This window comes from Saccopteryx leptura, chromosome 5, assembly GCF_036850995.1.
Source record: "Saccopteryx leptura isolate mSacLep1 chromosome 5, mSacLep1_pri_phased_curated, whole genome shotgun sequence".
NCBI lineage: Eukaryota > Metazoa > Chordata > Mammalia > Chiroptera > Emballonuridae > Saccopteryx > Saccopteryx leptura.
This window is the reverse complement of record NC_089507.1, coordinates 4,138,886-4,163,330: the sequence shown is the minus strand read 5'-3', so window position 1 is coordinate 4,163,330 and position 24,445 is coordinate 4,138,886. Positions and strand designations below refer to the sequence as shown.

The window sequence follows — 24,445 nt, the reverse complement described above, 5'->3', positions numbered from 1 at the left end:
GGACCCTGGAAGCTGTGACCAAGACTGCCATCAGAGACATAGGCTCCCATCAGGGACAAGTTAGGGACAAGGGGCTTCTAGGCCCCTGCAGCCCCCCAGACCTGGCACCTGAGCTGTCGCTGGGTTTGGGGTGAGGATAGAATAGCTCCTGGTCATTATATGGTCTCCTGTGAAGACAGCTCTGCCCGAGAGACCCCCGCTGCCCTGTGCTGGCACGCATGTCGTGGGCACTGTGGACTCTGATCCGGATGTTGTGTCATCAGGAGGTTATAAGGGAGCCGGCCCGTCAGTGGATGTCCACGCCGATGCCCCGTGCCCCATGCACTGTGGCCCCCACACACCTGCTGAGGCCCACGGTCCCGGGGCACCGTCGGGGTAGACAGAGGTCTGCCAGCGTTGGCTTCGGCAGGTGTCCGATGCCTCCTCCGGGGATAAGCGCAGCCACTCATCCTGACCACGGTCCAGGGCACCCTTCAAGAAGACACCAAAGTCAAGAGAGCTGAGGGTCCCTGGCCAAAGCGCCCACTCCAAGCCCGTCCCCACGGGTCCCTCCCAACGACCTCAGAAGGGAACCCCGAGACTCGGGGAGCAGAGGGCCCACGGCCTGGCTGTGCAGCCCCGTCCGGTGCTCCTGGGCCTACAGGCCTAGCTGCCTCCATCAGCACCCAGGCTCCAATCCGCAGACAGCGAGGAGCTTGTCTGCCCAGCCAAGACGTCCCCGGGCTCTGAGTCCCCTCTCCTTCCTGTTCCCGCTTGTGTCCCACCAGTGGAGGGGGCACTCGCCCAGGGGCCCTGAGCAGTCCTGTCCCTCAACCATCAACAAGTCCCAAACCCTGCGGCCAACTGACCTGGGGCGGCGCCCCCTCCCCTGGGCCTGTCCCCAGGGCCCACGGGGGTACAGCGAGGCCCTCCCCTGCACGGCTCCACGGGAGACAGCGCCGGCCGCCGCTGCTGCAGGGGAGGCGCGAGGTGGGCGGCCACGAACACGACATACACTTCCACTTGTTTATACCTTCCGCGGTTTTTTCTCCAGTGTCCTACCGTTTCCCGCCTACGAGTCTTGCACATCCATTGGTCAAGTTACTCCGAGGTATTTTATTCTTTTTGAAGCAACTGTGAAGTATTGTTTTCTTGATTTCCCTTTCTGACAGATCATTATTGGTATACAGAAATAAAACTTATTTCTGGGTATTTACTTGGTACCCTGTGACTTGACTGAATTCATTGGTCAGTTTTAGTAGGGGTTTCGTTTGGTGGAGTCTGGAGGCTTCTCTGGAGGCAGGATCACGCCATCTGCAAATGACGACTCTGTTACTTCTTCCTTTCCGATTTGGATGCCTCTTATTTCTTCTTCCTGTCTGATAGCTGTGGCCTGGGACTTGCAGGATGTATTGAATAAGAGTGGTGACAGCAGACATCCCTGTCTTGTGCCTGGTCTTAAAGGAAAACGTTTGCAGTGTTTTTGCCCTTTGAGTATGATGTTTAGCTGTGGGTTCGTCATAGAGGGCCTTTATCATGGTGAGGTATGTTCCCTGTGTTCCCACTCGGCTGAGAGATTTTAACAAAGTGCGGGATTTTATCAAGTGCTTTTTCTGCATCTATTGATATGATCGTGTGGTTTTTATCCTTCATTCTGTCCATGTGGTGTATCACGTTTATTGATTTGTGAATGTTGGACCAACCTTGCATCCACAGAATAAATCCCCCTCGATCATGGTGTATGATGTTTTTAATGGATTGCTGGATCCAATTTGTTAATATTTTGTTGAGGATTTTAGAATCCATGTTCATCGGGGATATTGGCCTATGGTTTTCCTTCCTTGTAGTGTCTTTATCTGGTTTTGAAATGAGGATAATGCTGGCCTCATAAAATGAGCTTGGGGGGGGTCTTCCTTTTCCTCTCAGATTTTCTGGAACACTTTCAGAAGAATAGATGTTCATTCTTCTTTGAATGTTTGGTGAAATTCAGCTATGAAGCCATTTGGTCCAGGATTTCTGTCTAGTGGGAGATTTTTGATGACTGCTTCAATGTCACTGGCTGTAATCTAACCATTCAGATGATCTGAGTCTCCCTGACTCGTTTTTGAAAGATGCTGTGTTTCTAGGGGTTTATCCATCTCATCCAGATTGACCAATTTGTCGGCATATAATTGGCTGGTGACATTTTCTTACAATGCTTTGTATTTCTTTGGCGTCTGCTATTCCTTCTCTTTCATCTCTAATTTTATTTATTTGGGTCCTCTCTCTTTTTTTCTTGATGAGTCTGGTTAAATTTTTTTTTTTTTTTTTTTTTTTTTTTACTTTTTCAAAGAACCAGTTCTTGGTTTCATTGGTCTTTTGTAATGCTTTCTTTTGGCATATTTCGTTTATTTCTGCTTTGATCTTACCGATTTCCTTCTTTCTACTCACTTTGGGCCTTGCTTGTTCTTTTTCAAGTTTCTTTAAGTGTAAGGTTAGATTGTTCGTTTGAGATTTTTGCTGCTTCTTGAGGTGTAAGGCTATCCATTTCCCTCTCGGGACTGCTTTCACCGAGTCCCATCAACTTTGGGTTGTTGTGTGCTCATTTCCATTTTCTTCACGGTATCCTTTGATTTGTTCCTGGATCTATCTCACTGTTCACCCATTCCTCGTTTAGTAGCATGCTGTTTAGCCTCCATGTCTCTGCGTGCTTTTCGGCATTTTTCTTGTGATTGATGTCTAGTTTCACACCATTATGGTCAAAGAAGATGCTTGATATTTCAAGTCTTCTTATATTTATTCAGACTTGCTCTGTGTCCTGGCATGTGGTCTATCCTAGAAAATGTTTGATGTGCACTTGAAAAGAATGTATATTCTGCTGCTTTGGGGTGAAATGCTCTAACAATATCAACGAGAGCTAGATGATCTAATATGTCACTGAGGACCACCGTTTCCTTGCTGAGTTTCTGTGCAGCAGGAGGGGTCTTGGAGCCCAGAGTGTAGGTCTGTGGGCAGTCAGGAGGGTCGTTCTATTGACTCTCTTATTTCTATGTGGCTTCTTCTCTGAATCCTCGGTTATAAGACTCCTCTTCACTTAGCCTTGAGTTGGTTTTTCAGGATAATCTTCTCTTTTTTTGTTGTTTTTTTTGGTGAATGGAGCGGAGAAGTGAGACAGACTCCCACGTGCGCCCCGCCTGGGACCCACCCAGCAACCCCGTCCGGGGCTGATACTCAAGGACTGAGCTATTTGTCACGCTCTAACAGAGCCATCCTCAGCACCTAGGACCACATTTAAACCAATCAAGCCACTGGCTGCGGGAGGGGAAGAAAGAGAGAAGGGGGAGAGGGAAGGAGGCAGAAGCAGATGGGTGCTTCTCCTGGGTGCCCTGACCAGGAATTGAACCCGGGACATCCACATGCCAGGCTGATGCTCTATCCACTGAGCCACCATCCAGGGCCAGGATGATCATTCTTAAATGGAGTTGTAACTCCAGTTCAGTCCTGTAAGGAGGCGGGTGTATCATCCACCTACTCCACTGCGATCTGGGATCTTCCCTGTGCAGAGACGTTTAAATTCTTCCAAAAGACTGTTTCTACGGAATGTCAGTTTTTGCTTTGTGTTTTTTTTTTCTCTTCGATGATTTTGAAGGATCGTTTCCTCATGGGTTCTTCTGCAATGTGGTGTTTTATGGCTGCCTAAACAGTCCCCGAAGTAAGGACGGCCTTAACTTACCCAATAAGGTCCCCTTTACCGGACATTTAGGTTGTGTCCGCTTTTTACCAACTATAAGAAGCGTCTAGGCACTTTTAACATTGGAGAACTATAAAGAATAAAACGCACTCTTGAGTTCTTGCTTATTTGTAATTATAACCGATGAAACTGGAACCGACCGTTTTTGCGTAAGATGGCTGGGCACGCCATCTGGCCTTTTATATTTGTTGTATGTTCACGGATTTTGCCTACATTCTAGTTTTCGATACTATCCACATGAGGTTTCAAAGCCCTCACTTGCTGCTGGAGTGAGTGACACATGGGGACAAACGGCTGAGTGAGTGACACAAAGGCAGGGAGTGGCAGGGAGGGGCTGGCTGCCTGTAGTATACTTGCTAAACCCTGAAAAGATTCTTGTAACCACCACCAGGGGTCACTCTACTCACACTGCGGGGGCAGGGCGGCTAGCGGAGTGTCTGCCCAGCCTGCCGGGTGCCGCTGTCACCCAGAACATGGTCTCAGCTCTGAAATAACAGCCTGACCCTGACATTTTAAAGATTGTGACTTTTAATCTGGTGTGAGCCCTCCCCGGGGGCCCTGCTGTAGTCATTATCTATCTGTACCTGTGTCTGTCTCCCCTGTAAGTTCTGGAAGGGCTCCAGCCCCGTGCCCAGTGCACACCTACTAAGAAGCGCTGGGGGTGGGGGGTGGGGGGGAGAGACATCTGTTGATAAGCCTTGCTTATCTTGCAAACCACAGTCCTTTACAATTTCCTTTCACCCAAGATCCTGAGCAGAAACGCCCTCCACAAGATCCTTCCCGCGTCTGGGTTTGTCCTTGGAGTGGCCCGGGCTCTGAGCGACTTGCTGTAGAAACTGTAAAGTGTGTGATGCCAGGCAGGGCATTGCCATTTCCGGCCTGTGGATTTGAAGACAAGGACACTGACCCCTGCCTGGCTACCTGCCAGCGTTCATGAAATTGCCTTTGGGAAATTGCCTTGTAATTTTGAAGCAAATGGGGTGTCTTCTCATAATGACCTGACTTCACCACAATTCACACCATGGCACCCAGAACATGCCAGATACAACCAAGCCCCCAGAACAGCGGTCTGCAGTGGTTTTCAACCACCGGGCCTTGGACGGGTCCTCCCAGAACTTTTGTGCCGGTCCATGAAGGAGTCCACCACCCTGATGTTGTAGGACGATTACAGACCCAGTGATCTCAGTCGAATTCGCTTATGCTCAGGGTGATTTCTGCCTTAGCGGCCCCCAAAATAATTCTCCGATTTTCACCAGTCAGTCCCCACATGTAAAAAATAAAAGTTGAAAACTACTGGTAGACCACCCTGTTTTCAGGCAGCTCTTTTGTGATGGCAGCTCCGGGAAACAAACACAGGACCCACGTCCCTCTCTGACCCAGAAGGAGACGGAGACTAAGAAGTGAAATGATTTGCGAAGCTCACAGGTCTCCGGGAGAGGGGGGGACAGCTCGGGGTCGGGGAGCACGGGGTCCTATCTGTCTCCATCTGGCAGAATCATTAAGGTCCGGCCTTAACAGGAAGCTGCCCGCCGTGGTACAGTGCCCAGTCCCCTTGGAGGAGGGGCATCTGCAAGTGGAATGAGGGCCCACCTCCCCCCGGAGTCAGAGCAACTGAGTCTGAACCAGGATAAAACGGTGTGTACGGCTGGCCAGAGCAGGCCCCTTGCTAACCCCTCTCCAGCCGGGTTTTTCACAGGCCATCGCTTTAGACCACTAGATGCCGGAATCCAGTGAACACCGGGGATAGTTTATGAGGAACATGCACCTTGGTGGTCGGAAGCAAAGAGCAGGGGAACAAGTCGATGCACAGCCTGTCAGGTGAGGAAGCGCAGGGGACGGATGGTGATGTGTGCCGCCTTTTACGGAGCAGAGTGGGGAAGCCCTGCTTTTGTGCAACCACAGAAAGAGACTCGGGGCCCTGGCCGGTTGGCTCAGTGGTAGAGCGTCGGCCTGGCGTGCGGGGGACCCGGGTTCGATTCCCGGCCAGGGCACATAGGAGAAGCACCCATTTGCTTCTCCACCCCCCCTCCTTCCTCTCTGTCTCTCTCTTCCCCTCCCGCAGCCAAGACTCCATTGGAGCAAAGATGGCCCGGGCGCTGGGGATGGCTCCTTGGCCTCTGCCCCAGGCGCTAGAGTGGCTCTGGTCGCAGCAGAGCGACGCCCCGGAGGGGCAGAGCATCGCCCCCTGGTGGGCAGAGCGTCGCCCCTGGTGGGCCTGCCAGGTGGATCCTGGTCGGGCACAGGCGGGAGTCTGTCTGACTGTCTATCCCCGTTTCCAGCTTCAGAAAAATACAAAAAAAAAAAAAAAAAAAAAGTAAAAAGAAAGAGACTCGGATCCAGAAGGGTTTGCGGTGTATTTGTTGCCATGACGACCTCCCTGCGCCTGGGTCATTCAGGGATGACCACTGAAGCAACCTGAGGCACCCTGGCCTTCCGCAGGGGTTCGCCCCGCACCTGCCCCCAAGGTTCTGCCTGCACACCACCAGGGCTGGGAAAAGGGAGGGACGCCCAGGGGCCCTGGAGGCCAGAGCAGAGTCAACCACCCAAAGCAGGTGGAGGCGCAGGAGGTGAGACCATTGCCATCACCTGCCATGTTACCGCGCTGTAGGCTGAATTGTGTCTCCTTAAAAGATGCTCAAGCCCTAACTGCCCCCCCCCACCCCAGAACCTGTGACTGGGCCCTTACCTGAAAACAGGGTCTGTGCAGACATAAACAAAGGTGAGGTCATACAGGTGAGGTTGTACTGGAGCAGATTGGCCTCACCCACCCCACCTGCCCCTACAGGCTGACCAGCAACCGGGCAGAGGTTCTCAGTCCTCGGCCAGGGGACTCACACCGGGGGACAGCCCTTCCCCAGGGGACTCACACCTGGGGACAGCCCTTCCCCAGGGGACTCACACCGGGGGACAGCCCTTCCCCAGGGGACTCACACGGGGGACAGCCCTTCCCCAGGGGACTCACACCGGGGGACAGCCCTTCCCCAGGGGACTCACACCGGGGGACAGCCCTTCCCCAGGGGACTCACACCGGGGGACGGCCCTTCCCGAAGGCCACTAGAGCGCTCCCAGTCCCCTCGGGCAATCACAGGCCCCTGTGATGGGGGAGCTGGTGGCCATAGGCTCTGTCCACTCCAGGCCACCAGCCTGTGCTTCCACCGGCAGGTCCCGCCGATCCGTGCAGACAAATCAGTCGCATTTAACCTTCTACAGTCAAGGATCAACCCTCAGGACAAACCAAAGGATGAGAGAGAGAGAGAGAGAGAGAGAGAGAGAGAGAGAGAGAAACTATCGTGTAAGCAGCGTGGGTGAGTCTACCCAACTTCCCCCCGGACCACGTGAATCCAGGAAGAGATGATGGTGAAGATGGTGCCAATGAGGACGTGACAAGGATGGTGACAGGAACTAAGTCTGACTGCTTCCTCCCAACGCACCAGGCATAGTGAACCTCTCTCGCTTCATCCTCACACTCAGACAAGGGAGCGGGTCCTGGTGGCATCCCTGTGTCACACTCGGGCACACTGAGGCACGGGAAGGTTTAGTAACCTGCCCCGAGGTATCACGGCAGCTAAGAGCCAGAGCTGCACCGGAATCACCGTTGTCTCGTCCACTCGGGGGTTCCCCTGCCCCCCCTGCACCATGCTCTGCTCACCCCACGGCGCTTGGCTCACGCCCTGTGCACACCCCAATATTTAAGGTCTGCACTTTCTCCCCTACAGTCTCTAACCAGCAGCCGCTCCTCAGCTGAAGAGGGTGTGGCTTCTCCTATCGCCAGAGGCCGACTGGCTGGGGAACGCACTTGACAGGCCATTTCGGGAATTTTCGAGAGAATTTTGACTGAGCACAGCAGCCTCCAGTAAAACCTTGAGAACATGAGCCTGGGGTGTGGCAACTTTTTAAAGTGATAATTCAGGAAACATCAAGAAGGTGACAGATGCCCTGTGACAAGGGGCTTGGAGGTTGATGACACAGCTACCGAATGCCCCACACTCCTCGAGAGCAACCTCTGGCCCCAGCATCTCGAGGTAAGAGCAGCAGCTGGAAGTCACGGCTCAGACCTGGCCCGTGTCCCCTGGCTGGCCCTGATACTTGGGAGCAGCTGGTAGGGTGTCCATGGCCAAGTCCCTTAACATCCTGGGTCTCAATGTCTCCATCTCTTCAGTGGGATAACACAAAATGTTAGCAGGGGAGTCTCCTAAATATTTAGGTACCCACCCCCTCTCTTAGAAGAATGAGGGGCAGCGTGTGGGGAGGTGGGTGCAGGAAACAACGGCTTAAGCCAACGGCCTAAATGAAAGCCTCGCGCTGCGGGAGATTACAGAAAGGATTCCCCAGGACAGTTTCCATCTGTGCACGGTTTTATTCTCTAAACTTACAGAAAAGTGCCAACACTGAACTTTTCTCCAGTGAACATAGAGGAGGAGGAGCAAATAGGACACGCAGAAGAGTGACAGGCAGAGGGTAAGGCCACCAGAGAGTAAGAGAGCGCACAGATAAACTCACTATTGGAACGATCTGGCAGGACACACACTCAACCCGCTGAGAGACGCAGGGCGCGTGAGGCTCCAGTTCCTTTGACACAGGTTGTCTGGGTCTGAAGAGAACTGGGATTTTTCATAAATGAGCCATGTCGCTGGTGCTAAGGTCGCTCGCTGACTGTTCCTTAAATGCGAGCTGACCCGGGAGGAGGGGAGCGGGGACCAGGATCCCCCGGAAAGGGCTGAGTAGCTAGCTCTCTTTTCAAGGAGGCCGCTGAATGCAGGGTAACAGAACACTCGGACTCGTGCCTGTTTGGGTCAAATTCCAGTTCTGCCTCGCACTAGCGGAGTGCTACCCGGTCAGGGCACTACCTCTCTGCGCCTCAGCCTCCTCGTCTGTGCGTCCTGAGGGTACCAATGGGACCTGCCTCGCGCTCTTTGTGAGGATTAAATGGGCAGGAGTGTATTACATGTCAGTTTTTACCCTTCCATCAGTCAAGTGAATACATCGATGTCCCCTGCCCTCGCCTCCAGAGCTTCAGAAATGTGCCCAAGATCACAGCGCTAGTAAGTAGGAAACCCAGCCGGCCCCGCCCCGCCCCTGAGCACTTCCGCAGGAGTAGCGTGGTGAGCCCCAGCCCTGCTGCTGAGCGGAGGCTCCCACGACCCCACAGACCCGGCTGGACCTGCCCTCAAGGAGCTCACAGTCTCACGGAGAGAGGAAGACGTGCACACACAGTACTCCATGCAGGGGTCTGTCACCACCTTTGGTGAGGGAGGTCGGAAAAGGGATGGCTGCTTCCGGGGGGGTGGGGGGTGGGCAGGGAGGATGGCAGGGCTCATGAGAGTTACATAATCCTGCACACCCGTGAGCTCATCTAGCCCCAGGCCTGGCTCATGGCAGGGACTCCTTAAATGTTGGGTATAGATGGATAGACAGCAGGAACAGACAATAAGGGATTAAGGGTGCCTGGCTGGCCACCTGGAGAGTGGTCAGAAGCAGATGGTAGGGTGAGTGAGATGATGGAGTGTAGGTAGACAGTGGGTGGATGGATGGGTGGATGGATGGATGGATGGATGGTGGGTGGGTGGGTGGATGGATGGATGGGTGGATGGGTGTTTGGATGGATGGATGGATGGGTGGGTGGATGGATGGGTGGATGGGTGGATGGGTGGATGGGTGGATGGATGGATGGGTGGGTGGATGGATGGGTGGATGGATGGATGGATGGGTGGGTGTTTGGATGGATGGGTGGGTGAGTGGATGGATGGATGGGTAGATGGATGGTGGGTGGGTGGGTGTTTGGATGGATGGGTGGGTGGATGAATGGGTGGGTGGATGGATGGATGGATGGATGGGTGGGTGTTTGGATGGATGGATGGATGGATGGATGGATGGATGGATGGATGGATGGATGGGTGTTTGGATGGATGGATGGGTGGGTGGATGAACGGGTAGATGACGGTGGATGACAGTAGGATGGATGGGCTAGTGGTGTTGTTGGACGGGTGGATGAAGAGAAAGACTGGGAATGAAGGAATCAGTGACTTCAGCAAGTGGCTGTAGATAAAGTTCGAGGAAAGCAATCACTCTTGCCCTGGGGTGTCACCACTTACCAGGCTACCGTGACCCGCAGGGGCCGTGCTGCGCACTCTCTCTCCCAGCACCTGGGCTCCCAGCTCCTCTCGCAGGCTCCTGTTTTGCTCGGCGAGGTCCTCCACCTGGCCCTGCAGGCCGATCTCCGACAGCTGCAGCTCGTAGAGGCAGCACTGGAGCTCCTCCAGCTGCCCGCGGAGCCGCCTCTCAGTGGCGCGCTGCTCCCGCAACCTGCGCGCCGCCTCGTCCCGCTGGCGCTCTCCGCGCTCGGCTCTCGCCTGCAGGGCGCGCAACTCCGCGGCTTCCTCGGGGGCGTCCGGGGAGTCAGCCGGGGCCGGGGCTCGGGGGCTTCCCGGGGACGGGGTGTCCAGCTCAGCCAGCAGAAGACCCGCGGCGCGGCAGAGGCGCCGCACGTCCCGCTCCAGCCGCTGCACCTGCGCCCGCAGAATGCGCTCTTGCTCGCGCACCAGGCCCAGCTCGCGCCGCTGGTTCCGCCGGCAGCGCTCCAGGGCCGCGGTCTGCTGTCCCAGGGCCTCGTCCTTGTGCCGCAGCTGCTCCCGCAGCCGCCGCACCCTCCACCGCTGCCTCCTGGCCACGCGCTCCTTCTCCAGAACCTACAGGTTGGCGGTGGACCAGGGCGTCAGGAAGCAAGCCCCGGGCGCAGGTGGCTCACGCCGAGCCTGTCTTTACTTTAAACTTTTACTTTTATTCATCGTGAAATATTTTTGCACGGAATATTGCATTAAATGTTGCATCAAAATATTTATCTTGCTTACTGAGATTTTTGATGCTCCTTTAAGTTTTGCGTAGGGGGCGAATGACTCACCTTCCCCCACTAGGGGCCCTGCCCACCCAGGAACTCCCTGAGTCCTCCAAGGGAACTGTGCAGGGGGCAGGACAGGCGTCGGCTGGGGTGCACCCAGAGGGCTCTCCAGTGGTTCCACACCAGTTCCACTGAATGCCCCACACCAGTTTGTCAAAAGCTACCACCTGGACCCCACGGAGGGTACAACCGCCTCAGGACCTCCCAGATCTACTTCCCGGCGCCTAAAGGCTAAAAGCTGGCCCTGGCTGGTGAGACAGGGCCACCACTGTCACAGCAGCTGTTCCTTATTGTGCACACCCCCCGGAGGAGTGAGGTGCGGTTACTATCCCCTTGGGACACAGAAATGCTGGCATAATAAACACGGCTCCAGGTCCCGGCCGCAGCCAGGATGCGGACCTCCGTGTATCTGACACGAGGCCTTTTGCTCAAGGTCTCCCAGTCCTTGCGCCTTGCCCTCCCCGCTCCCATGAGCTGTGGGCTGACTGGGGTGACCCACCCACTGTGCAGACAGGAGTCCTCGCCTCAGTTTCAGATTTCCTTTTAAGCACACGATGGTCCTGGGGCCATGTTAACCTCTCTCAACAGCTAGTGCATGGTGCTGCTCCTCAGCGCGGGGAGGGAGCCCACGACAACAAAATCAGCAAGCAAAGGGCAAACCGCAAAGAGAAACGTGGGGGAGGGCGCGGAGCCCTGGCCCTGTGCTCGGTGCTTCGATCCTCACCCCCAAACACCACGGCTGCAGGTTCCATCCCCAGGGGCAGCCACCGATGAATGCACAGCTAAGTGGAACGACAACCGAGCACTTCTCCTCCTCCCTCCCTCTCTCTCTTCCTCTCTCTGTTTCTCTAAAATCAATGAGAAATAGAAAGACAAGAAGCAGGGGGCAGATAAACCCGGAGACGACGTCCCCATGAGGAAAACCCGGTTTTGCCTGATGGTGTAGATCCTGTCCATCAGCGGCCCTGCTCAGGGCACGGCGCCCCAGGGCCCGGACAGGTCTGCCTCTAACGGTTTTCAGAATGACCCCAGGTCACCGTGGAAACGAGGCCTCTGACACACCCACTAGGAGTTCTGACCACAGGGCCCGCACTCCTACCAACCTGCTCCAAAATGCCACGTGTCTCTGGGGAGAGACTCGAGTGAGAGGTTCAGGCTGGGCCGTAGCAGGCCAAGGGGTCACCGAGGGACCCCGAGCACGGCCCCTCATCCCTCTGAACCCCCCGAGCCTCACCTGGAAACGGAGCTTCCAGAGAGGTGTTTCCCAGGGGCATGCAGATTTCCCGAGGCCGGAATAAAGAGATGTGGGAGGGTGGGGGGGTCAGGAGATGCAGGACTCCGGGCCGCGGCACCTCTGAGCCCCCCACACCTTCTCCCTTGCTGTCACCCTGGCCCGCCATCTCCCCGCCACTCTGTGAACATCTCGTGATTACTGGGCTGCGTCCGAGTCACCCGGGGAATCTCAGACGCCCATGGGCCATGGCTCAAAAAGATGTCCTGATGTATTTTCCACAGAGAGACGGGTGATGGTGGAATCGCACACCCCTGAACCCCGTATTAAAAACTCCTCTCTGGACGCGGCTGGCGACGTGCGATAAGCCAGGGAGGGGGGTGAGCTCAACTCTGTGCGCCTGGAGTTCAACGTCAAGTTGGGAAACGCCACCTGCACGTCTCCCGGCGCCTCCAAGAATCATTTCAACGTCACTGAACACCGTCTCTTCCCACAATGCACTTCTATTTCCATTCATGGTGAAACCACTGTTTTGGGAGCTTCTGTAACTGCTCCCACGGTCAGAAACACCTTCTAACAGTGTGCCCCACAGTACACACCCCTCCCCGTGCATGTCGGGAAACAGCTCCTGCTCGGATGTGGGGGGGAGGCTTTCTCATCTCCTAGTGAGTCGATTCTGTTTGTTTGTAAAATGCGGGTCCTGACTCACAGAATTGATTTCACAACCTGCCGACAGAGGTCAGCCTGCATCTTGACCTGCAGGTCACAGTCCGCTGAGAGAGGACTCCCCCGGGCTCTCGGGGTGCCGCCCACTGCTGCCAGCTGAGTGGTGTCATCTCTGCCTCTGCAGTGTTTCCTGCACGGGCCCCGCCCCACCTCCCACCTGCCATGTCTGTGCCCAGGAATACTCCAGTAAACACGAATAGTTACAAAAGCGGCCAGGGTTATTCAAACGCCTACTGCTGTGTTTTACATGTATTAACTCACCGAACCCATGAACAGTTTGAGGGGGTTGGTACTGTATCGTTCCCATTTCACAGATGAGGAAACTGAGGCCCAGAGAGGTAAAGCCGCTTGCCCTAGGTCACACAGCTGGTGAGGGATAGAGCCCGGGTTCAGCTCTAGGCACCTGCCTCCAGAGCCCGCCTCTTTCCCGGACAGGACGGCCTTGCCCTCCACCTCCACCAACTCTCTCTCCCGTGCAGTTAGAGCGACATCCCCCAAACCCTGACCCTGAGCACCCCCTGCTATTGTCCTCAAAAGCCTGCTCCCCGTTGCCTGCAGAATGAGGTCGCACAGCGGGCCTGGCAGCCCCGCCCCTTCGGGCCCTCCCAGTCTTACGTGCCCGTGCCGGTGGTCCCCCGCCTCGCGTGCCCTTCCCGTAGGCCCAGCTCCTGTGCCCAGCTCCCCGCTGCTCCCCACCCCGCATGCCCACAACGCGCGCGCGCACACACACACACACACACCGTCTCCCTCACGGCACCGGCGTCCAGTTTCCAGTTTCCGAGTTCCCTGTTTCCTGTGTCCCCACCCGCACTCCAGTTCCTGAGGCGATGACCCTGCATCGGTCAGCTCCCTGTCCTCAGGCCAGACCCAGCCTCCCCCCCCCCCCATGTCGGCACCCAGGCCGCAGAAATGAACCTCGGCCCAGAGCCCCCAGGGAGAGCACAGGCCCTGCAGGTCACCCAGTGCTCTCACACCCCCTGTGGGGCCCTGGGGGAACCTGTGGGGCAGGCAGGCAGGGCAGGATGGGGACCCCCGCTACAGAAGGGGCCGCAGAGGCCCAGAGAGGTCGTGGAGGCAGGATGGGGACCCCCCCGCTACAGAAGGGGCCGCAGAGGCCCAGAGAGGCCGTGGAGGCAGGATGGGGACCCCCGCTACAGAAGGGGCCGCAGAGGCCCAGAGAGGCCGTGGAGACAGGATGGGGACCCCCCGCTACAGAAGGGGCCGCAGAGGCCCAGAGAGGCCGTGGAGGCAGGATGGGGACCCCCCGCTACAGAAGGGGCCGCAGAGGCCCAGAGAGGTGATGGAGGCAGGATGGGGACCCCCCGCTACAGAAGGGGCCGCAGAGGCCCAGAGAGGTGATGGAGGCAGGATGGGGACCCCCCGCTACAGAAGGGGCCGCAGAGGCCCAGAGAGGTGATGGAGGCAGGATGGGGACCCCCCGCTACAGAAGGGGCCGCAGAGGCCCAGAGAGGCCAGGGGATGTCACCCCAGGCCCCACGGGCCTCTCCTGAGTGGCACCACTGTCTTTTCTCAACTGTAGCGGTCGCCACGTCCAAACAGGAAGGGGGCCACGCTGGGACAAGAACCCAGTACAGGAGGGAAGGAGGGACGCGTACCTGGCTGGCCAGCTCCCCCTGCAGCGCCTCCAGCTGCTCCTGGGCGTGGAGAGAGGCGCTACGTTCCCGGTGCACGCGGGCGCTCAGCTGGTCCACCTTCCGCAGGAGCTGCTGCTCCGACAGCTCCAGCTCCTGGACCCTGCAGTGGGGAGGCAGGGCCGCGCTTAGTCCGGACGGCGTGAACACGCCGCAGGCTCTCACACGGAGGGCTGGCTTTGACGGTGGGGGTGGCTGTTCGGCTAAGTTCATATTCTGACAACATTACGTGCTGTGAAACACTCACACACACGTTTCTAAGGATGATCTATACAACTTACAAAGACCTCTTTAGACTAAGAAGTCACCATGCCTCAGAAATCCTAACTCCTGAGCCAAGAATCCCAAATCCAGGTGATATACCAATTAAGGACTCAGCCTCAAGCAAACACCTACTTTGCCTCAACGAACAGTCACATGTCCAGCCCATAGGTGGTTCCATTACCCCTACAGCACCCACGAGGAAAGCGAGGATCAGAGAAGCCAGGCCACTTGCCCAAGGTCACACAGCATTGTAGAGTCTTGGCCGCCTGATTCCCAAACGCATACTTTCAACCCTATGTCCCACTGCCTCCTGTTTGAGCTGCATTCCTGTGAATCTCTTTTGAGGAAGGGATTGAACGTCAGAAAAAATATATGTTTCTGGAATTAAAATAATTACTCTGTACTCCTTATGAAAGTAAGAGGTTGGGCATGACCTAATTGTGTAACAGGGATAGCAAAGCCACAAAAGGCTTTTTTTTTTTTTTTTTATCATCCTGGGGAAATGTGGTTGTGTCACATACAAAATACTGCCCAGACTGGACGGGAATACTGACCACGCGACGCAGAGAGACGCGTGCATGACTGGGGTAAGCCCGACGCGGCAGTCTGGCTACTGGTCCCCTTGGGAGAGAAGGAACCTCAAAGGCTTGCCTGCCACCGGGTCCCAGTCCCCTTCCTGTGCTGATCCTACCTCTCTAGTGGAAACCAGGAGGCATTGGGAAAGTGCGTTCCCAGCCCACGTGGACACGCTCTGCCCAACGACTCTCATCACCCAAGTCCACGCCGGGTGACCGGCTCACCCGGGACAGACTGCCTCCCTGAGGGAGGACCTAGCTTTGCCTCCTGGCTCTGCCACTCATCAGCCGTGGAGCCTCCCCTGGACTCCTGGACTCATCCACCACTATGACCCTCAGTATCTTTCTCTGTGAAAAACAGAGGTACTTGCACCTTGCTCAGAATGTTTTTGCAGAGATTAGATAAAATGAGGCATTATCACTAATAATAAGGCCAAGAGTGCCCTCTCCCATCTAGTTCTGAGGCCCTGGGGAAGGGAGAGACAGAAGGGAGTTGATTATAATCCAGTCCCTTCCAAAACTGAACCAGAGGAGTGGCCCCAGGTGACTCGGGCTGAGTGCCTCCAATTGTTTATAAGAAGTGGCCATATCTACAAGGGACGAGAAAAGCCTCCTTTAGTGTCTGAGACCACCCTAAAACATTCAATACAAGACCGTGTTTCATTCCGATATTCACCCTACACTTCCGCCAAGCAGAGAATGACTCGTCTCATTGGGGCAGACTGAGTAACGGCCCCCAGAGATATCCAGGCCCAAATCCCTGGAACCCGCGAGTGTTACCTTAAAACGCAAAAGACACGGCAGGTGTGATTCAGTTAGGGATCTTGAGCCCATGGCAGACTAGCCGGGTGGGCCCACAGGGTGGCACAGCTACCCTCACAGGAGGGAGGGGGAGGCAGACAGACGTGACAGGAAGGGTGGAGGCCGTGCGAGGCGCCAGGCGGCCAGCCCACAGAGGGAGGGCAGGGTGAGGGCGCAGCTGCAGACGCCGGGGAGGCCAGGACAGGTCCCCCCACCCCGCGACCCGGGGTAGCATGCCCCCCCCCCCGACATCTCCACTCGAGCTGGGAGACTGCAGGCTCAGACCCCGACTGCAGGCCTGCAAGACCAGGGCGGCCTGGGACCCACACCTCGACTCGAGCCAGGAGACGGCCTCAGACCCCGGCTGCAGGCCTGCAAGACCAGGGCGGCCTGGGACCCACACCTCCACTCGAGCCGGGAGACTGCCTTAGACCCCGACTGCAGGCCTGCAGGACCAGGGCGGCCTGGGACCCACACCTCCACTCGAGCCAGGACACCTCCACTCAAGCCGGGACACCTCCACTTGAGCCAGGAGACGGCCTCAGACCCCGACCGCAGGCCTGCAGGACCAGGGCGGCCTGGGACCCACACCTCCACTCGAGCCGGGAGACTGCAGGCTCAGACCCCGACTGCAGGCCTGCAGGACCAGGGCAACCTGGGATCTCAGGCGCCGAGTTGGTGGTCACCTGTTTCATCAGCCACAGGCGACAGACACTCGCAAATGTGAGCTAGACCCCGAAGTGCAGGTCTTCGCCAACGAATGGCGAGCTAACGAGGTTGTGGTGCAGGGCTGTGTGCTGCGGGGCCGGGAGACGCCCTCGGGGCGCAGGATGAATCTGTCCCCCGGTGGCGGCCACTCTGGGCAGCCACCCACCTTCCCCAGGCCCGAGGAGTCCCGGTCCTCACTGCCCGGCTCTCTGGAGGAAGATCTGGCTGCACACCGGCGTGTGGGCCACACGGCTCGTCTCTCCAGGGCGGGGGCCCTGCCCTCCCCAGCTCTCAAACCCCAGGACTTATGTTTGGGGATGAATGTGTTCCCCCAGACTGGTGCATGGAAGTGCTCACCCCAGTGCCTCAGAAAGTGACTGTCTTCAGAGACGGGGGTCTTTACGAAGGAAACCAAGTTAAAATGTGGTCCCCTTGCGTGGGGCCCCAATGTCATCTGACTGGTGTCCTTAGAAGAGGAGATCAGGACACAGGCACACACAGAGGGACGACCGTGTGAGGACACAGGGAGGAGACGGCTGTCCACCAGCCGGGGAGAGGCCTCCGGAGGAACCGGCCCTGCCCACACCGTGATCTGGGACTTCCCCCTCCTGAGCTGTGAGAAAACAAGTGTCTGCTGCTGCCGCTGCTCAGGCTGTGAAACTTGGCTGTGGTCATGACAGGAAACTAATACAACTTAACCTTTGACCCTTGGGGAGTGAGTGCAGGCTATAGAATGAGTGGGTGGTGGGTGGGTGGGTGGGTGGATGGTGGATGGATGGATGGATGGATGGACGGACAGACGGTGTGGGGATGGATGAATGGATGGATGGATGGATGGACACACAAACAGATGGATGAATGGATGGACTGGCAGCTGGAAAGATGGACAATCACACAGTGATACAAAGAGTAATGAAATATTTTTTCTGGTATGTGAAGTTCTTCATGTGAAAAGTGTCACAGAGAAGGGGAAAAAGTAAACGCACGTGTAAATACACATTGAATGGCTCCTCTTTATTAAAACGAAGGGAAACAACAAGGCGCTAGCTGAGGGGGGCTGGTCGACCCGCTGGAGCCTGAGGGGTGCTGGTCGACCCGCTGGAGCTGGCCCAGCCACGGCCAGGCTGCCTCTCCTCACGGGTCTCTCCTCTGCTTCCTAAGCAAAGCCCCACCTCCCTCTGCCGGCCCAGGTGTCAAACACGCTCCCGAAAGGGCGGGGCTCTGCAGAAAGACTGGGGTTCCGGTGCCTAACCCCTGGACCACGTGGGTCCCATCGGGTCACCGGCCCACACCCGAAGTTCCGAGTCAGCTTCGAGAACAGGCTCGGAGGACTGGCTACCAGGGTGGGGGAGGAGCTGGCTGAGCGGCCGGACAAGAGATGACAGGCAACCCAGAGTCTGAGAGCTAACTGCGGACAGCCCCTGTCCCTGGGGCTGGAGGGACACACGGGGAGAGAGTGGGGGGTGATACAGGGCCCGGGTCCAGGCCACCAGCAGGCAGGCCCAGGGCCGCAGAGGACGCCAGGGGCATGCCTGAGCTGTCGCCGCAGCCAGAAACGTCCCCCAGAGCAGAGGAGAGGGACGCGTACCCCGGCCTCTCCCTTCCTCCTCCCGTCCATGTTCCCATTGGCCGGGCCCAGACAGAGCCTGGGAGACCTGTCTGCAGGCTCAGCCCCTGTGACACAGAGCAGGGGACCAGGAAAGGGAGAGCAGGAACTGAGAGCCAGGGATGCGGCCGGCGGGTCACGGGACACGGGTGAGCCTGCTTCCTCGGCCATAGAAACGAGGCAACCGACACCCCATTCCCACAGGGCTGTGACGCCTGGGAGTCATGACACCCACAAGGAAGAGGTCCCATGTGACATACTTACCTGCTCCTGAGCCCGGACTCTGATGTCACGTATTTGTCCACGGCTGCCAACAGCTTCTGCTCCGAGGACTCCAGCTGCCTCCTGAGCGTCCCTGTGTCCACGTCTGGGCTGCTTCTGGCGGCTCCTTCCAGAAGACACCCTGGCTCCTCGCCGCCGTCCTCCGCGTCCTGGAAGACCCAGGACGTGTCGATCTTCACATCCACGTTCATGACATCGGACCCGTCACTGCCGGGGGCTCTGACGATGTAGCTGAATGTTTTCTCAGAACGCCCTTGCGTGGCCGGCTCCATCCCGGCATAGCGCGGGGGTCGAAGAGTCACCACGGCTGAAGCGGGCTTTGCCACGCTGGCCCTCTGGAGGTTTCGGGGGTGGGTGCGATGCCTCCGGATTGTGCAGGAAAATGTCCCCTGAGGAGGGGAAGAACAGGTGGATTATTTATGAGCGGGGGACTTGGGTTTCATCGGCACAAGCGTCATGCAAGATGAATGAGAGGCTCTCGGTTTACACGCGGGCATGCCAGAGCTCACCCAAAGCAAGAAAACGTGGCAGAAAATCACTCGGAACTCAATGCTTAATAGTGCGTGCAAGGAGGTAAAAAAATAATAATAAAAAGTATGATGTCCAGGCAGGACCATTGGACTAGTACAGGATCTCAGAAGCGAAACTCGAGCTTACATCAGTGAGGTGTGAGGTCTCTGCCTGCTCCCTGAGGCCGGCCGACACTTTCCAAGGACCTAGAGCCCTCGCTAGGCAGGTCGCCTGACCGAGTCCCACTGCCCCGGGAACCCTCAGAGGTGGCATCAGCCATAACCATTTTACAGATGACGAAACTGAGGCTTTGGGAGGTGTGGGGGGAGGGGGCTGGCCCACAGATGGGAAGGGGCCCAGTCCGGACTCAAATCTGAGTCTGACTCCGAAACTTGTGAGGAGGTGAGGAACACACCAAGACCCGGACAGGAGCCAGCCCGTCCTGCGGGCACCCTGCAGCAGAGGGAGTGACGGACAGACAGCCGGCCGCTGGAGAGGGACCCACTGACAAGCCCCCAGGAGCCTGGAGGAGAGGCAGGTGTTCTCCTCTTTCCTGGAGGAAGGCCCGCCTGAGGGAGGGGCAGGTGCAGGGCAGACACCCCGAGCCGCAGCTGGGGGGCATCTTCAGGCTCTTTCTGGGTCAGGAACCAAGACTTTGAGGTTCACTGGGAACGAACCCTCTGGATTGGAAGGAGACGTGGCCTGCCCTGGGTTACCACCCCACCCCACCCCGCCCCACCCCACCCTGCCTCCGTGGGCTCCTCGGGACGACACCTGCTCTGGGTTACCACCCCACCCCACCCCACCCCCATGGGCTCCTTGGAGACGGGGCCTGCCCTGGGTTACCACCCCACCCCACCCCCGTGGGCTCCTTGGGGACGGGACCTGTCCTGGATTACCACCCCACCCCCGTGGGCTCCTTGGGGACAACACCTGCCCTGGGTTACCACCCCACCCCACCCCACCCCCGTGGGCTCCTTGGGGACAACACCTGCCCTGGGTTACCACCCCACCCCACCTCACCCCACCCTCGTGGGCTCCTCGGGAACGGGACCTGCTGCGGAAGGGGGGGTGTTGCCTTGGAGCGCTGTAGGGACAGAGAGGGCCTGCACCTCAGGGAGCCTTGGTGAGGTCGCCCAAGGCCGAGGGTGGCCGCAGAAGGACAGTTGCTGAGAGCAGGGCACCGGGGGTTCCATTTGGAATGGACCAGCCCTCGAGAGAGAGATGGTGGACGGAGGGAGGAGGGAGGGGCCGCAGCTGCCCCTGACCACAGAGTTGAAATGGGGGGCAGAGTTGGGGGTCTGCAGAAGCCCCCAGAGTTCTTAGACAACCTTCAGGACGAGGACCCCCAAGGGGTTGGTCGGGGGCTCCCACCCGTGATGGCAGAAGTCTTGTGGGTTCTGGTTAAACGTGAGAAAATACGCAAAGCCAAGCGGGCCGTTGCTTGTACTGGGGGTGTCCAGCGGGACTCCTGCAGGTCACAGTCTGGTCACAGAAGGGGAGGGGAGAGCAGGAGCCACAGACCCTGAGACCTTCGGCCTGCAGGACGGCAGGATGGAGGAAAGGTCACGGGTTTGCTTAGCAAGGTGTGAGCTCACACCCAGGCACAGAGAGAGTGCAGATCTCCAAGGCAACCACAGTGCCCCCGCGGTGGGACCTCTGGCCCCTGGGCCTCTCTGCCCCGCCCCTCGCCGGGCCTCTCTGCCCCGCCCCTCACCGGGCCTCTCTGCCCCGCTCCTCACTGGCTCCACCGGCCTGCCAGGGCACGGGGTGTCAGGGCGCAGAGTGGGAAACTACATCGTGTGCCTGACCCTGTGCCAGGAACTCGACAGGGTTCTCTTCTCGAACTCCCAGCGGGCGAGAGTGGGTGCTGGTAAAGGGTGGACCCAACTGCTCTCTTCTCTGCATAAGCTAGTGACTTAGTGATCTTGCGTCCAGAGGACCTTGTAGCTCTGCTTCTGGAAAACCAAACACCTGTGAACCTTTGGCTGTGTTACTAGGCAACCCCCACCACAACCACCCCGAGGGGGTGCACCTCACCTGGGCACAGACAGCTGTGGCTGCCAGAACTCTGAGGTTCCCTGAGAAGTATGGCTCTTGGAACCGAGCCTGTCCCTGGCAGGGGACCTTGGAAGCGATGTCTGGGACTGTCACAAGAAATGCTGGCTCCTGTTAGGGACTTTGGTCTTCCAAGCCACCTGAGCTGTCTCAGAGACTGGCTCCTGGTCCCCATGGGCTGCACGGTCCCCTTTGAGGATGCCTCCCACCGAGGGAGCAGTGGGTGCACCTGCCACATCTCCTGCCAGGGCTTGGGAGACCTGTGGGTCTGTCAATTGTGCCCAAAGAAGCCCTCTTATGCGGCACTGCACGTGAACTATCACCTGTCCCACCACTGAAGAAAGTAAGACTCAGAGTGGCTAGTACTTTGCCGGTGTCCACGGCAGGGAGGTGGCCGGGCTGGGAGTGGACCTGGATAGGTCTAACTTCAAAGTCCACGCCATTCCAGCCCCGTTGTCTGAGTGTGAAGGCAAGCAGACAGAAGGATGGACGCCGGAGGACGTGAGGACCACGCTGGTGCACCGCCCCGCGGCGGGCGCCAGAGGAACCGCTTCCCAGAGACCCGAGACTGCGTCCTGGACGTCAGCAGAGCCGTGCCTCTCTGTGCTTCCACGGCCCCGGAGAAAGCAGACGTGCTTTTATGGTCCTCACTCGCTGTGTGGTCCCACCCCCCCACCCCACCCCCACCACCGGCAGTGCTCAGGTGCCTGTTTCTCCAAGCAAAGGCATCCGTCCACTCACATTTGGTCACTAAATGTCGGTCAGTCGAGGGGGCTGGTGTACTGGGTGCGTTGGGTTTAGATTTCAAAAGAGCACGGCCCCTTCTCAGCTGTCCCGGTGTGTTTGCTCCGAGCCCCCAGTCCTTCGCTCTGGTTTGAACGTCCCTCCCGTCTGACCGGGATGCCGATGGCCATGTCCCCCTCATCCTTGGATGTGCCCCTCGGAGAACGTTCGGCTCTTCTCTCGCGTTCCTTCCCCCATCGACTCCTTCAGCGGGCTGGACGTCAGTCGCTTTCGCTTTCTCCAAAGGCCCTTCTCTCCGGATATACCCAGGACCGCCCTTGCAGCCCAGCAGTCAGAGCAGTGACTTCCCATCTTCGGGATCAACCCATCCTGGCCCTCAACTCCTTCTCCCAACACAGACACGGCCGTCCTTCCCGCCACACGCACCACCTTCTAACCCACTCGTTCTGTCCTGGTCCCAAAGGCCTTCCTTCCCGCCCTTGGGGAGACGACAGACACGTAAGCGGTACCTTCTTCTGGAAACGGTCCCCACCCACCCACCCACCCGAGAAGAACAACATCCCTCTTCTCCGGGGTTCCCTCCTGGACCGAACTCTCACCAGAGGGTGCCCTGTCCTCCTTGGCTGCCCCACTCTGCCGTGTCTCCGGGAAGCTTGGCTCGGGGGGCTGGTCCCCACTGGATCAGAGAGGGCTGCCTCCTTCTCCGTGGCTGTGCCAGAGCGACCCGCTGTGAGGCCGCTGCGGAAGGAGCCACGCTCTCCCCGGGCACTCCGGGGACCACGCCACATCCCAGCATCTCTTCCTCGCAACCGAGATGCAAGACCGCGGACGGACGGACGGAGGAGGCTCCAGCCCTGCCCCCCTCTTTGGCCATCAGCTGCTGAGCCCAGACGCACACGGACCTGGAGGGTTATGCTGACTGGGGCTTGACTTTGGGTTCAGGTCACAGGGGCACTTGCAAGCCACTGCGGCCGACAGACTCTGAACGCACAGGGCACACAGTTCACGGAGACGTATGTACAAGGCCCGTGTCCGGTGGGGCACCCACGCCGCGGCCAGGGGACACGCGCAGTGCCGTGGCGCGAGCCTGTCCCCGGACAGCGCGGAGGCTCCCCCGCTGCCCAGTGTCTGCTAATTGCACTTGGTTTCCTGGTGGCCAGGTCTCTGCCCCGCGGGCTCTGGAAGGTACCACAAGGGGGGACGCAGGTGTCACCCCAATCTTGACCGAATTCCCGCCGTCCCTGCAGAGACCCTGCAGCTATGACTGACCGGGCCCCAGCTGTCGCTCCAAAAGGCCTCCCCGCCAAGCTGCCGTCGGGTGTGTGTGAATTCTGCCCTCGGTCTCTGGGCTTGGAATAGCTTGTTTTGCCGTTGAATTTTGGTTTGAGTGGGGTGTTCGGGGAGCCAGAGGGACTCAGTTCATTCCGTGAGCTCTTCTTCTGTTCTGTGGGATGAAAAAGAAGAAGTTGATACGACACAAGAACACAGAGTTACGTTGGTGGGAGAAGCCCCCAGACTGTCTGCTCCCACCTGTCCCAACTGCTGTCCTGACTGCCCCAGCGGAGCCCCCTAAGGCAGTGGTCCCCAACCTTTTTTGGGCCACGGACCGGTTTAATGTCAGAAAATATTTTCACGGACCGGCCTTTAGGGTGGGATGGATAAATGTATCACGTGACCGAGACAAGTGTCAAGAGTGAGTCTTAGACAGATGTAACAGAGGGAATCTGGTCTTTTTTTTTTTTTTTTTTTTTTCTGAAGCTGGAAACGGGGAGAGACAGTCAGACAGACACCCGCATGTGCCCGACTGGGATCCACCCGGCACGCCCACCAGGGGCGACACTCTGCCCACCAGGGGGTGACGCTCTGCCCCTCAGGGGCGTCGCTCTGCCGTGACCAGAGCCACTCTAGTGCCTGAGGCAGAGGCCAAGGAGCCATCCCCAGCGCCCGGGCCATCTTTGCTCCAATGGAGCCTCAGCTGCAGGAGGGGAAGAGAGAGAGAGGAAGGGGGGGCGGAGAAGCAAATGGGCACCTCTCCAATGTGCCCTGGCCGGTAATCGAACCCGGGTCTCCTGCACACCAGGCCAACGCTCTACCGCTGAGCCAACCAGCCAGGGCCTGGTCATTTTTTTAAAACTAAAACATCGTTCAGACTTAGGTATAAATAAAACAGAAATAATGTAAGATATTCTTTCTCTGCAAACTGGTACCAAATGGCCCACGGACCGGTATCGGTCCGCGGCCCGGGGGCCTTAGAGTCTAAGGGGCCTCCCTTGCCAATGCCGGGGAAGAGAACACAGGAAGGGGAGCCTGTCCCCCAATGCCTCCCTGCCCCCATGGCTTCCCCACCCCAATCTGATGAGACCAGGCAACGCTCCCCGGCTCCCTGCACAAACATGGAATGAACTTGTCTCAAGTGCTGACCTAAACACTGGGGCCCAGAAGCGACAAGGCAGAGCCCTTGAGTGCAGGGGTCCAGCTGAGGGTACCCACAGGGACATCGGGCAGGGACACAGCATCAGAGCTCGGCCCTGGGAGTCCAGGCAGCGTGTCGATATTGCGGGCATCCCCAGAGCTCACTCACAGGGCTCTCCTCCTGGGCTGGATTCAGGGGAAGAACTCTAGACTCAGGGGCCCTGGCAGCCCCCAGCTCCATGGTGGGCACACAGAACAGGGAGAGCGGGGAA

General features: G+C 57.9%; 2 protein-coding genes across 2 annotated transcripts in view; both read right to left on the bottom strand.

Moving 5' to 3' along the window:
- Positions 1–22,227, bottom strand: part of C5H4orf50 (chromosome 5 C4orf50 homolog) — a 61,341-nt gene extending 39,114 nt beyond the window's left edge. The window contains exons 1-7 of the mRNA XM_066385311.1: positions 21,000–22,227; positions 18,432–18,838; positions 14,172–14,316; positions 9,802–10,386; positions 6,704–6,801; positions 849–951; positions 356–471 (exon numbers count right to left, since the gene is read on the bottom strand). Of these exons, the coding sequence (XP_066241408.1) occupies positions 356–471; positions 849–951; positions 6,704–6,801; positions 9,802–10,386; positions 14,172–14,316; positions 18,432–18,721 (1,337 nt within the window). The 5' untranslated portion in view covers positions 18,722–18,838; positions 21,000–22,227. The remainder of the gene's footprint in view (positions 1–355; positions 472–848; positions 952–6,703; positions 6,802–9,801; positions 10,387–14,171; positions 14,317–18,431; positions 18,839–20,999) is intronic.
- Positions 22,228–22,782: 555 nt separating this feature from the next.
- The window catches only part of JAKMIP1 (janus kinase and microtubule interacting protein 1), a 97,354-nt gene continuing 95,691 nt past the window's right edge, over positions 22,783–24,445 (bottom strand). The window contains exon 22 of the mRNA XM_066387647.1: positions 22,783–23,205. Coding sequence (XP_066243744.1) covers positions 23,176–23,205 — 30 coding nt within the window. The 3' untranslated portion in view covers positions 22,783–23,175. The remainder of the gene's footprint in view (positions 23,206–24,445) is intronic.